The sequence below is a fragment of the Branchiostoma belcheri genome, unplaced genomic scaffold, assembly GCF_001625305.1.
Source record: "Branchiostoma belcheri isolate BF01 breed outbred unplaced genomic scaffold, Haploidv18h27 scaffold95, whole genome shotgun sequence".
NCBI lineage: Eukaryota > Metazoa > Chordata > Leptocardii > Amphioxiformes > Branchiostomatidae > Branchiostoma > Branchiostoma belcheri.
The window spans coordinates 489952-504469 of NW_017804631.1; the positions used below are offsets into that span (position 1 = coordinate 489952).

Consider the following 14518-nt stretch of genomic DNA (forward strand, 5'->3'; position numbering starts at 1 on the left):
TTGAAGAACAACAATCAGATTATGTAATCCTTACATGAACACGTTTTCCTATCTATCCAAAACAAAAAAATCCAGCATTGAAACTGATCATCCAATCAAAGCCAGTATTATTCAAAATTTAATACATTTCACCACACAAAAGTCTGTTCTTTCATGTAGAATGTATGTTAGAGGAGGAACGAGGGTGCAATGCCAAGATTTGTTAGTTAGTTCTGATACAGACTGAATTCTGCATGAAAGAACTGGACATGTTACCAGTTTTCTAATAAACATTGTTTCCTACAAAATGTTTGACAATGTATTCAACTTGATACTCTCAAATAACTAACGAACGGTTATTGGAGAAAAAATATATAAAAAACAGCATTACTAAGTGTATGTTGCTTTGAGCAGGCTCACAAATCTACACACCAGAAGCATTAAATGGAAGGTAAGATGCTGACAGTAATTAAAAGATCTTAAACAACAGACTTTTGGCCAACAATCAACTTTGACAAGCAAATATCACAAGAAGATATAATCAGTACATAACTTAGCTGCACAGGAATAAACTCTCATCTGCTCATGTTTGGACAGGAGGCCGGAGTCGGCAATGATGTCATGTTGGACAGCTGCCTGCAACATGATGAGAGAAGGCATCAGAAAAAGCAGCACTGAGATTAAATTTTTCCACTTCAACATCAACACATAGTCACTGTGTCTGTGACAAACTGTATCTATAATCTATGCAAAGCATAACCGGTTTAGCATTAGTTGTTCACAGTCTTCCCAGGGTTAACAAAATGTACAAAATATATAGAAAAACTTGATGCTCTACATTGCCATTTAATTATGTCAAGCATCACTTAAGGTACCTACATACTAAAAATCGTGACAATCCGTCAGCCGGTTCTTGAGTTATTCTCCCTCTAAGATTTCCCCTCGAAGATTCAATCGAACAAGTGCTCTTGCAGTTCCAGAGCAAGCTGCTAGGGAGCCCAAACTAACGTCACATCTTCCCAAACATAAGAACTATCTAACATTCAAAATTCATTACCCTAGCAAGTCCACATCATGAGGTGGCAAAACCAAAGTTCTGTTACAGTACCAAGGCAAGCCGCCACTGCTGCTGTGTCAGACACCTGCCTGCAACAAGAAGAGATAAATTATATGTCTATTTAATTATAGGAAATGCATTACTGAGAATATAATGACAAAAGATGCCAATCAAGCTAAATTTTTTAGAATTATGCCACTTTACAGCGAACTTGATGTCAGCAAAAACTAATTATGGTTAAAATTTCTAAGGAAAAGTACAACAATTTTTCTTATTTTTCTGGCACTTAGGTTTGAGGAATATGCTATATGCTACTATACATTTAACATCTTTACATACATAAACCTACAAAAAATTGGGTGCACAGCTCCAATTTTTGGTGGACATGCAGCCAGTATTTTGAGCCCTGCTTTATAAAAAAAAAAAACTAGCAATTTTTCATGGATAAATTGTACATCAAATGTAGAACTATAAAGTGCTATGACTACTGTGCTTTAAGCAACCAACTTCACAAATCAAGTGAAGGTCTATTAGGCCTAGAAAAAATGTAACCGGTTTCCCAACTGATCCTAGAAAAACTTCCGACCCTAGCCTTTTTTGGGTGGACTGCAGGGGACAAATTTTTCGAGCTGATTGGCGTTTTCTAGCTCCATGATCTGACACCTCAGTGTTGAAATGTTGTGCAATTAGTTTTCCAACATTGACATTGAAACTGTAAGTGACCTCATGCAAGTTGATTCAAGTTACTTTTTAAAGACTGGAAACACAACATTTTTTCCTAGGCCTGAAGAAAAGCAACAAAAGTGCAAAGAATATAATCCCTTCTGTCTAAAGCTGCAAGGACCATCACGTTTCAGGGAAAAACTGGAATTTCATCCTCCAATTCAGTGGTCAAAATGCGATGAAGGAAAAGGTCAAACAATATTTTAGACCCAACTTCATCTTTCTTTCTCTCTCCTTCCCCCTCCTCTCTGTCTTCCCCCTTTCTTTTTCTCTCTCTCCCTCCCTTCTATTCCTTCTCTCGTCCCTCTCCTTGTTTCTGTCTGTACCCGGCCCGCCAGCGGCCTACTGCCCAGTGGGTAGCCGACAGGACCGCGGCCCACTGCCTGGCGGCGGCTCAACCGATTCGCGGGCGGCTGCCTGCCGGCGTTCCGACCTTCGGTCGGCTGCATAACCTACTGTGCTGTAAGAAGATTTATCTATAATAAATTATACGTATTTTCTATAATAAAATTATAAGTATTTTCCTAAAAATCTGTATGTACATTTTATATAAGTATTTTTCTCAAAATTCACATGTATATCTTACGAGAATAAAGTTCAAAGTATTTCAGAAAACTGGTCAACACGAGTCATGTCCTGTAGCGTTTGTTTTATTCCAATCAAGTAGCGCTGCAGTCAAGTTATACAATTGCAACTTTTATCAACAGTGCCATTTCAAACACATCTACAACTAAACAAAAGCTTGTCGATTGTACAGAGACAACCACGAAGAGGAAATTGTAGTTGGAAAATCGGTCGAGCGGAAAGAAAGACTGCGGCGAAGCTGCGGCGAAACCGCAAACCACATGTTAAGAAACTAGACGGAGTGCCAGACCCGGAACTCACCACGTGGCACAGGCTTGTCGAGTCCAGACGGAAAACGACAAAACCTGCCACCAACTTCACAAAATTTGCGGCGTTAGGAAGTTTCTCCAAAACTAAGGGGAACTCTAACTAGATAAAGGAAGGCCACTTCTTAAGCCCACTATTCGTTTTTAGACTATTAAAGAATACACCGACGTCAGTGGCAAATCTTTTGTTTTGCCCAAACCGCACGAAGACGTGATTACGACATATTTTCTACACTCGGAGGCCGAAATATTTCTCGCACAGTATTCTGCAAAATAACGGCACGTTTTCACCGAACCTCGGGAGAAACCAGGCACAAATATACAAGTAACAACGTAAAATAGCCCTCACCTCCAAAACGTGGCGTTGCGCGGCTCCAAGCACGAATTTTCGGGCAGTTCTTCCTTCTCTCCAATGCCAAGCCGCCATGCTGTCGTCTTCTTCCATGGCGCGATGCACCATGGGTAACACCACCTGCACCACACAGCTGATCTAATCTAATTAAGGACTCATTTTCGCGCCAAAACTCTTCAGACCAAATTTGGGCAATTGGATAAAGTACATTCCACTTATAGTGTTAGGAAATGACTCAAACATTTGGATTTGTTTTTATTAACATTCCGATAGGGACTGTTTGAGGTTCCTTCAACCAATTTTCTGGGGCTGCCTTTCTTCTCATTGTATAAGAAAATCAAAAGAAACTTAATTCAAACTGGGACCAAATTCTTCCCTTCTGGGTCTTAGCCTTATACTTAATATTTCAACCATCCATGAAACTGCTCAAATAGAACTCAGAGAACCTTAACAAGCTACGCTTTCTTCATGCAAAACTATAAATGCTTAAAGAATAATTGACAGATATACTGGTCAGTAGGAAATGTTATTTGTTACATGACAACAATGGCCTCATTACTTGGCTATGAATTAAAAAAGATGAAGTTGAACTTCAAACTGTACAAGCATCACACTTTCAGCACCAAGGACAAACACTGCAGTGGCTACATCAGCCTTTCTCTTCTCTTGGGGAATAATAGAAGAACAGAAACAGTCTGGAATGTCACTTTATTGATTGTTGAAGTCTTACCAGGGATGGAGAAGGTGAAAATGATTTGTATTCTTTTGAAAACATACAAACATCACATCATCACAAAATCAATACATAACAAAATGTATAATTATGATTGTGGATGAATATGAAACTTGGTTAAAATTTCAGTTAAAAGGTTAAAAGTACAAAGACAGTCTATAATAAAAAAAACATCACAACATTTTACTTGAATGCTGAAGTTTATTAAGCACATAGTCATGTAAAGATGGCGGTTAGATTCATCACCACTGCACATATCCTGCACCTCCCCATGGAGAAGAATGGTTGGTTCCACTGCAGTGATGGACTCCTTCCTGTACAACAAAGTGGAGCAAAAAAAACAGCATCAAAATTAATTTTTCAAGTATGAGAAAAACATACAAAGTGCATAAAGTTCAGCCCAAACCATGTGCAAATATTTTCAGCAGTTTTTAATCTGTTTACTTGTCTACAAAACATCACCGAGAGCAGACCAGACTTGTTTGTCCTAAGTGTATGGATAAAAGACCTCTAGTATAAATATAAATATGCACTACAAAACCAGGCAAACAAACGACATGTAATGTTTTTCAAGTAATGCAGTGGTTTGAAATATCTTCACCAAAACTTCAAGTTAGTGTCTGACTGGGGCCCGGGAGGTTGTGGGTTCGAACCCCGGCCCGGGACCAGTGGGTTTTTTTACTGTCTCTTCCTGTTTCTGACACTGGTTCCCACACCGGCCCTGTGAGTTCTCAGGCAAAGAGTGCTGCTCCAGGGATAGATGTACATTTTATCATTATAGAGCAATATGACCAAGACATGCTGACCAATGCTCATGCCCACCCAACATCTGCTTGGATTATAACTGCTCAATTACAGATTGCAATATGCTGTCTGTATAAAAACATTTCAAAAGGAACCCAAGAAATAATCATGAAATGACGCTGTTTTTTTTTTTACATTTACAAAACACCAGTTGGCAAACAGCTATTGGACCAGGGAATGTCCTTGAATGGTTACAGACAGTGCTTATGATGAATAAAGATGATATTAAAACTACGTCACACCATCAGCAGTTCTTAATCTACTCATTAGTCTACCACACCTCACCCAGAGCTGACTGGACATCTTTGTCCTGCGTGTAGAATTTGTCAGTAACTCTCAGAGACTGAGTCGGATCCTGTCCTGTTAAAGCCAGCTGGTCACTGACAGTAAAGGCATTGAAGAAGCTCACCTCTGGTAAGTGCTGACACATACATATAGAATACAGTACGGGAGAGCTGGGACCGAGGGTGATGCGGAATTCACTGTTTATGATGATGATGATGAATGGTTTATTGACATACAAATCCATCGCAGCCCGCAGGCTGAATTGCGGATTCCGATTACAAATATTTTCAGAGCTCAATTCAAAATAAAACAATGGGTCAATTATCATATATATAAGTATAAAAAGAAATAACGTTGATGAATAACGTTTACCGTGTTGTATTTTATTTATGTCATACCCACCCAAGAAAACATGCCTTTCAATGCAAAATTTGCTGTCCACAAACTGAAAATGCAATGAAATCATTGATTCCAATGTTCAAATCCTGTATTCGAATCTTCCAAAGTGGTGCACGCAGTTAGGGCGAAATGTGTCTAAATTATTCTATGGAAGCCAAAACCGTACCGTAAAATATAGCCTGGTCCGGAACACCGTTGCATTAGAATTTTGCCTGTTGCAGAAGATATCTTTTCCGACATAACATTTGGAAAGTACAGACAAAATGTTAACCTTATATATGCAAATATGACCTTATATGAGATGTTCTGCCAAAGTGCTTAATGCACAATACATTACAGATTTTGCGCAGGTGCAGTACGTTCTGCCAACGTGCTAGAAAATGCTTATGACTATAAATGTCATGTGATCTGCACTAATAAGTCTGGTTCACATAATCATACATGAAGCAGGATTGGAGTCATTTCTCCTCGTACATGTAAGGCCTAGGAAAAATGTTGTCTTTTCCTGTTTCCCGACAAACCCTAAAAAACTACCGACGCTAGCCTTTTTTTTTGGGTGGACCCCTTTAAGGGACATATTAAATTTTTCAAGCTAATCAACCATTTCTAGCTCCATGATCTGAACCCCGAGTGATGAAACATTGTACAATCGATTTTCCAACATTGACTCACTCACTCATTGGAAATATAAGTGTTGTCATGCAAGATTTACATGTACTTTGATAAACTGTGTTGTGTAAGTTGGATCACCACATACCATTATTTCTGTAATTCAAAAACGCATAACTAGTATATCATTAAGTCAGTAGTAGGCACAAAAGCTCCTGAACAATATTATACAGACACAATTGATCCTGATTTCCTATAATATCCTGATTATTTTCAGTCTGCAACATTGCAGATTGCTTAATTTTTCTTCTGCAACATTGGAAATATCTCTGCAAAAGGCAAACTGCAGATGGGTATTTCTAACACTGGCCGGTATCAGGAATTAGGTATATTTTGAGCCATGAATAGTCAAACAGTTGCTGTCCTTGGTGCTGATATTATGGTAGTGTTTGCTTTGCTTTTCTAACAAAGAATATAGCTGGCACAGTGTTTTTACACCTCTAACTGTTAACAATGCACTACATCTAGAAGTAGAAGAAAAAAACTGTGTGATGCAGGTGGAACTTGTATTGGGCAGGTAATTTATACCTCAAATTTCAGGAAAAGATAGTCATTGCTAGATGTAGTAAGCACTACACACTCAGTGTGTCAACAAGCATTTTCTCATTAATAAACAGTTCCTAGAAGCATTTGACTGCAAGATGGCTGGAACACCCATGTCAGAAGACATATCCTCTGCTACAGGTAAGGGCCAAGTCACATTTCTTTTTTTACAAATAAATTTCAGCTACCTTGTGCTTGAAATGCTGTCATAGACCCTTGCTAATTATAAAGTCATACGATCATTTCTGTCATACTCATATTATAGTCTTTTATTTTACCTTTTATGTTCAGTAATTAGCATTTGTCAAAATGTACTTTAAATTAAGAGTAGAGCTGTGTACCTATTAACAAATTTTAGGTACAGGTACATGGGTTAAGGTACAGGTCCGGTACCTAAACAATTTGACCAATTTATAATATGCTCTTCTGAACTCCTTCAATAACGAGAAAAACATTAATACTCTTGACAGTTAAGGGTTAGTTCTTGTTTATGGAGAATATTCAGACAAACTAAGATGTTTAACTTTTCATCTCCTACCCTAAGTGGCTTCATGCGACTCAAACCTGACCAAAGTGACATCTGGAGGGAGCTTAACTAATATGCAACAGATCATTTAGGGTAGTTAACACTTGTCAGTGTGTAACACAAACACACTGTCCTGTCTCAGGGACCCATGGGGGACCAGCTATTTCCCTATCTTAGGTCACAAATAAGCATATAATTAGTGTGAAATTATACACTGTCAGGTAGAGTCAGTACTGGTTCTGGTAGATGAGGCATTTTGGACCTGTACCTTATAAATTTTGTTGGTACAGTATTGGAACTGTGTGCCGGTACACAGCCCTTCTCGAGAGTGTTAAAGACATACAACATATTCTTAAACTTGACCTCTGCACTTGCAGCAGATACAAGCAGGGATGAAAACAACGAGATATATCAGCCTGAAGATAATCCCCACTGGTCAACAATCCTGCTAGAAACCCAAGAATTCAGTACCCTGTACACTGAAGACTCTGACTCAGAAACAATGTCAACTTCCCCTCCTGGGAATGTTTCAGGTATTGATGAAGAAAGATCAGCAGCAGAGGCCACAAACATCACTGACAATACTGAACCTGAATATCATAACCCTGAAGACAATACCGATAGTAACTCTGGGCCACCCGTAGATGCTAGTGACATAGATGACACAGACAGAGCACCTAGTAGTAATATGCAGCACCCGGACACCACAGGGAGTTTAGGGGATGTTAACATGCCTGACGATATTGACATCGAATCATACGATGTCTCTTACGAAACAAGCAACGAACCTGATACCCAAAATCCCAACAAGAAAGTGATGACAAATCCGATGTACGAAGAACTGCCTGATGACAAGAACTTACAGAAGCTTCAATCCCAACCAAGCATGAAGGAACTGCAGCAAAACGCGATTTACGGAGGACAGACTCCTCTCAGCCAGTTGGCAGCAGGTAAGACTAGGCCACACCAATTTAATTTGTTGGTTCTCGGATTCGCCTCTTCATTTTTTTCTGATTTAAAAAAAACCCTTCTGGTTCTGAATCAACTAAAAAAAGTTCACAACATTTGAGGAAAGTACTTTTCTATCTTGTTGTTACAGTTTTTCCATATATCAAATTGAATGCAGTGGTTTGATTAAGAGTTCAAAATTCATTGTTCAACCCAGGCTTTTGTGTTGAATTCATGGCTCCTATCCTAGCATTTCGGGCTATAATAGGATGCCTACACCTGTTTTTATTTTATCTTTTTTTCGCCCTGTCGCTTCATATTTTTTTCTGAAAAATCTGAGTACCAAATTCTGAGTACCAACAAATAAAACACCAAAAAGTTATGCATTCTTTCATCCATCATGTTAACACTCAAGTATAAACTAGTTTGTAGTCAATCTTACCTCCTGTAATGTGTTCATTTCTCTGTTCAATTATCTGTGTTTTGTTTACCTTTTAGTCTGTTAGATGACTGTACGTTTTTATTTTGCATAATTTGAATTAAGTATTTGAACCTGCAAGATTAGCCTTTAGGCTACATTGAATCAAAATAAAGAGAATGAAGAGAATCAAAGAACTTGATCCCTACTCAAGACATGTTCCTTTACAGTTAACTGATTCATATGTATGTAAAACGAAAACTGCATATTTTGTATAAAACATTTGTTTTCAACAGATGACTCCCCAATATATCGCTATTGCTACCTCATCGCTTTTGTAGTTTTCCTGGTCATGGTTGGACTGATAACATCTGGAATCATTGTGGGGATGTACCACAACACTCAGGATCATGGTAACCCCACGGTAAGGTGTTTTTTCCTTCTACAAGTCTTTAATATCTTTTGTAGAGAGAGGGAGAGAGAGACAGAGACAGTGAGAGAGAGAGGGAGAGACAGAGAGAGGGAGAGAGACAGTGAGAGGGAGAGAGACAGTGAGAGGGAGAGAGACAGTGAGAGGGAGAGAGAGAGAGAGAGGGGGAGAGAGAGTACTATAACAGTGATTTTATTATTTTTCTGACACACACAATAGTTGGGAATATGCTGTATTTGGCAATTTTACATATGTACAAAAATATTTGAGTGCACTGCTGCACCCACAGAAAAAGATGCACAACTCCAAATTTGGGTGCACTAAGGTGCACATGCACCCAGTATTTCAAGCCCTGCTACATGTATGTTGTTACACTTACAGGTCTCCCCAATGCACATGCAAGGATCCATTAACTGGAGTACTACCTTCATAGTGATAACAGGACCTGATGATACCAGCCCACCCATCCTTGGGACCAACCAAACTAGCCTTGGAGACACTAATGGTATTAGTATAACCCATCAAATATCATCATTAATATTAATGTATCACTGGCATCAGCATAGGATGGTGACCATAGAAATTGTTTCATCTACAAAATGTTTCTCTTTTCTAATTTCAAGGCCACAAATACAGGGTACAAATTTAAAGCCTCTAAAATCTCTTGCATACCTGCAATGTAACACGGAAATTTTCTTGAATCCATTTTCACATGATTTTTACCTCTGTTTCGTTCCAAAATATGTTCTATTCCATGATTTAGTATGAAGTGGAATGCATCAGTATTCAATAACATGGTCCATTTCAAAACATGTTCTGAAATAACAGAGGTGGAATTTGCTTGTTGTATTCAAAACATGATCCATTCCCAAACGTAGGGTTGTGTGGCGTAACGGCAGACCATTCGACTCAGAACCAAGAGGTTCTGGGTTCCAATCCTGCCAAGTCACCAACTTTGTGCCATTGGGAAAAGCACTTTACATGACTTTCCTTACTTTGCACAGCTGAAAATGAGTATGGCGGAATGATCATGATACTGATCATTAATTTGATCATTCTAGCATATTCATTAACCAAAGTTGAACATGACTTTTGCAATCATACATGCATGTTTGATTCTAAGTTATTAATCCCAATCTGATTGCAAACACATACATACAGGCTTGTTCATTGTATGTTTTGTCTGCAGGATTGGGAACTCAGCAGACTGACACAGAAACAATTGTCACATTTGGTGGGCACGGGAGAGTCTGGATAAAAAAACATAATTTTATCTGGAAAAAACAGAAAAAACCCTTGTATCGCAAGTTCAACTATGTGAGTGGACTGGCCGTGTCCTCGACTAACGAGCTATTCGTGGCTGACCCATGGAACAGACGCATCCAAGTCTTCAGCATGAAGGGCGATTTCCTCCGCAGTTTGGATACAAAAAACAAGAAACCCTGTGACATTGCCATGGACCGGAATGATACCCTGTTGGTCCTTTTGACTGATGTACCCAAAAATGTATTCAGCAAGAGCAACATGAAAAAAGCCTTCTCTAAGAAAAAGAGGGACAAAACTTGTATCCATCTCTACAGCAGGGAAGGCCATGTTCTTGAAGAGTTCACATGTACAGCACCATTGTCGTTCACCGATAAATTTGCCTTGGACACACTTTCTGATGACATTATAATGATCACGGGAGTAAAGAAATCTAAAGTGAAAAAGCCTGGCTCAGCTGGCCGGTTTCATAAACGCTCGTGCACACTGCAACCTTTCAGTGGGAAAGAACTAAAGAAGCCATCAAATGTCGCAGTGGACAAGGAAGGGAACATCTACATCACTGAGGACCAAAGCCATAAAGTTCTCAAGTATGACAAGAATGGGACATACATCAACAGCTTTGGCCACAAAGGTGACGAACCTGGCAACCACCTTAAGTCTCCCTGGGGCATCTGTGTGGACAGTTTGGGTCGCATCATTGTGGCTGATTGGGGAAACAATCGGGTGGAGATGTTCACAGCTAAAGGAGAATATATTCGCTCCATCGCTAATGTCAGGCAGCCCTTGCGTGTTGCTATAGGAAGGGAGGGCCAGCTTATTGTGAGTTGCAGGGACCACTACGTCACTATCTTTCCAAAATCTTTGTTGTTGTCATATTCACCACATATCATATACTGCTGAGGCAGGCCATCATTGCCTTCCCCAGGGCTCAAAATTAAAGGTGGTCCAATGGCCACAGAAACTAAAATTTAGGCTGGGACAACTGAAAAGACAGTTTGGGACATTATTGGGACAATAGAAAAATAATCTGATTCAGTATTTCCCCCCCCCCTTACGGCACCCCTCGCGGGATTATTTGGGGGTAACAAAGATGAAGATGAAGAGAATATCAGCCCTTCTTTTGTTTATCAGGCACACGTCCCAGCTTTTGGATCCGGAAAAATCCCCCTGAATTTCCTGTCTACTCTGGAATTATAGTGTGCCTGGGAGTGAACATAAGCAAAATGGGATAGGAAGAAGAAACAGAAAAACAATATGTTTTCCTTCTGCGAAAGTGAACATAACAACTTAATACAAGTATACAATAATCAGAATAACCAGGCAATAATCATAACAATCATGATATTTAGCACACAATAATGAATTAGCTGACGTTGTTCAAAAGCAAAGTGAAGTATATATGGGATGGGGCTGTTCTTTTATATCTACTGGATCTTGCCATCAGAGCTGATTATTGCTTTTCAAATTTCTGTTGTGTGCATCTTTCCACCACAGGGCAACAAGTTTCAAAATGTCTGTGAATTCAACAGAAATTTGGCAAATTTAAAGCTTAGCAATTCTCTTCTATCTTTCAAGCTTGCTGTGGAGTCGTGTGGCGTAGCCGTAGTGTGTTTGGCTCAGAACCGAATCCTACCCATGTCAGCGATCTTGTGCCCTTGGGAAAGGCACTTTACACAACTTTCCTCACTTCACTCAGGTGGAAATGAGTACCTAGCTTCGGTTAGGGACGTCCCTTGGATAGGACGTTAAATGGAGGTCCCGTGTTTGGGAAGAGCCACACCCCACGCACGTTAAAGAACCCACTGCACTTACCAAGAGTAGGGGATCTTCCCAGTATGAGTGGTTCAAACTTTCAGTCCGGTCTTACACAGCTTGTACTAACATGTACAAAACTGATGTGTTACGCCTAAAGGCAGTTTACCAGTTATGCAAAACAAACAAACAAAAGGTAACAGCGGTCAAGTTGAGAAAGGGCTTCATCATAATATTATTGAGGGCCTAAAAAATTATTCTAAGGGCATGTTTCTGTATTCGTTATCATTCAATTCAACAGCAAAGGTTTTGACAAGTTTGGGGGATATCCTGTATATACATGTATATATATAATGCCAGTACTGTTACAATCATGCATGTACTTTTTCAGTAGTTTTATATTGTGGAACAAAAAAAAAAAACCTCTGAAGTTTGTGCCTGAAAAAGTTGTTTAATAGGGAAGAAATATGACACACATATTAGTAGTGTTATGATTTCAATGCAAAATGGCACTTTGGAATAAACGGCCTTAAAAATTTACCAATTTATACTGTATAATAATTATCAATAGTACAGAATGTACTTGACTAGGTCTCCTTGTATTGACTTGTCTAACTTTTGTTTCCTTTTGGACTTTAAAAAAATTGTCTACACTTATTTCCATATCAATCAATAGTTTGTGCTTATAAACCTGCATTTCTCCTGCAGTCTGTTGACATAAAGTCGCTGACAAAAGGTAGTGGATGCCACCTGAAACGTTTGACTGTAACTAAAATCATATTCGGTTGCTTGAGTAACTGTTTTTTGGTGTGCCAGCCTTATGTTGTGTAAGAGGGTGTAGAGTCACCTTTGATGCCCATAGAAGGAAGTTAACACAGTCACTCATTTGTCACTCGCCTCCTTACCTGTAACAATGGTATTATAAAGCTTGCAATTCACTCTCACGACTGACATATCAGGACTCGAAATTTATTTTTGGGAATAGGTGCACTGGTGCACCCAACCTAAAAAATTAGATGCACAAAAATATATTGGGTGCACCATATAAAACAAAACCTAATTACAGATCTTAGTATGAACCTTAATCTGAAATGAGAGCTACATTTAAATATCTTAAACAAGTACTACAACAAAGATTTTATTATTTTTCTGACACGAAGAATATCCTGCATACTATTATACATTTGATATGTACAAAAATACCTAGTACATAAATATTTGGGTGCACCAGTGCACCCACAGAAAAAAAATTGGGTGCACAGCTCCAAATTTGGGTGTACTAAGGTGCACATGCACCCAGTATATTGAGTCCTGCATTATACACTCTCACTCTCAGTAACTATTGGCAGCACTACATGCATTCAAATGGCAATGAATTTATTGTTTTTTATCATTATAACTTATCTCTGTTTTTTAAAATCTATTTAACTCTGTATATTATATGCCTCTCTGTTTTTAATGTTAGGCCACAGCAAATAACTTTAATGGATGACATCAGCATGCACTAAGTTTTGCCTGATTTTAGGGAAAAAAAGAAGAAATTTTGTTGTCCTCTGACAGTGGTAAATATGCCAAAAAAGGGCAAAGATGACTTTTGCCATGCTGGAAGGTGGATGGCAGATAGGTATGAAGAGAGAAGACAGGACAAGGTCCTGATTTACTGATTTGTCTTTTACTCTGAAGCAGTGATGTATCTAAATCCTTTTATATGTGATGGTGACTGTGTATATGTGATGGTCCCATTGAATCAAAACCATTCGAACAATGATTGAAAACTTTTATTTTTCAACGTTGTCTCAGTGAGAAATGGAAGTTTTAATACCACCTAACACAATATAGGTATCATTTCTTGTTTTACAAGGTTTATGAAGTTGAAATTTGAAAATGTAGGAATCTTGCTTTTTTTTTGGCCCACCTTTTTTTTGCAATATCGCATTAGATTTGGAGTCTGCGGAGGATGCCACCCATAAAATTTACTTGCTGTGACCTTATGTAAGAATATTGGCCTTTGGTGCCTGAAATAAAGTAAAAGGATCTACTTTAATGTGCTTTTTAAATGGCAATGTTGCAATGATAACTCTAAATATTGTAAATTATGCGCCTGTATCTATTATTCATTCATTTTGCAATATGCTGTCTGCATAAACAAGTTTTCAAAAGAAACCAAAGAAATAATAACAATCTAGGCTCTTTTTTTCTATACTAGTACTGACAACATATCCCAATTGGCAAACAGCTATAGAACCAGGAAATGTTCTTATATGGTTATAGACAGTGCTTTTGTTGAATAAAGATGTTGTGTTAAATGTTGAGTATTCAGCAGTGCTTATTTTGTTTATTAGTCCACAAAACATCAGACTGGACTTGTTTGTCCTGAGCGTAAGGATAAAAGACCTCTCAGGCCACACCAATTTAATTTCTTGGTTAACGGATTTTTCTACAAAAATAATGGAGTGGGCGGGCGGAAAAAAATAAAAATTAAAAAAAGGCCTAGGCATCCTACATTGTATTATGGCCCAAAATGGTATGATAGGAGCCAAGAAGTCAACACACCAGGCTGGTTCAAAATTTGAACAATGAATTTTTAACTTTTAATGATACCATTGCATTGAAAGATGGAATAACAGTAACAACTAGGCTGAAAAGGACTGTTTTCAACTGTTCGGGGCAAAATATGAGCATTTTGCAGTTGATTCTGAGTTTTTATTTTTATTTGCAAATCAGAAAAAATGAAGCGGGCGAAT

General features: G+C 38.5%; 1 protein-coding gene and 1 long non-coding RNA gene across 2 annotated transcripts in view; one reads left to right on the top strand and one right to left on the bottom strand.

Moving 5' to 3' along the window:
• Nucleotides 1-6: 6 nt before the first annotated feature.
• LOC109461736 lies at nt 7-3129 on the bottom strand. Its single transcript, XR_002139705.1, has 3 exons — nt 2999-3129; nt 1037-1125; nt 7-615 (listed from the first exon to the last, which is right to left on the bottom strand). It is a non-coding gene; the product is annotated as an uncharacterized LOC109461736 (long non-coding RNA).
• A 4139-nt stretch (nt 3130-7268) lies between these two features.
• The window catches only part of LOC109461661, a 12098-nt gene continuing 4848 nt past the window's right edge, over nt 7269-14518 (top strand). The window contains exons 1-3 of the mRNA XM_019758041.1: nt 7269-7910; nt 8623-8750; nt 9138-9267. Coding sequence (XP_019613600.1) covers nt 7463-7910; nt 8623-8750; nt 9138-9267 — 706 coding nt within the window. The 5' untranslated portion in view covers nt 7269-7462. The remainder of the gene's footprint in view (nt 7911-8622; nt 8751-9137; nt 9268-14518) is intronic.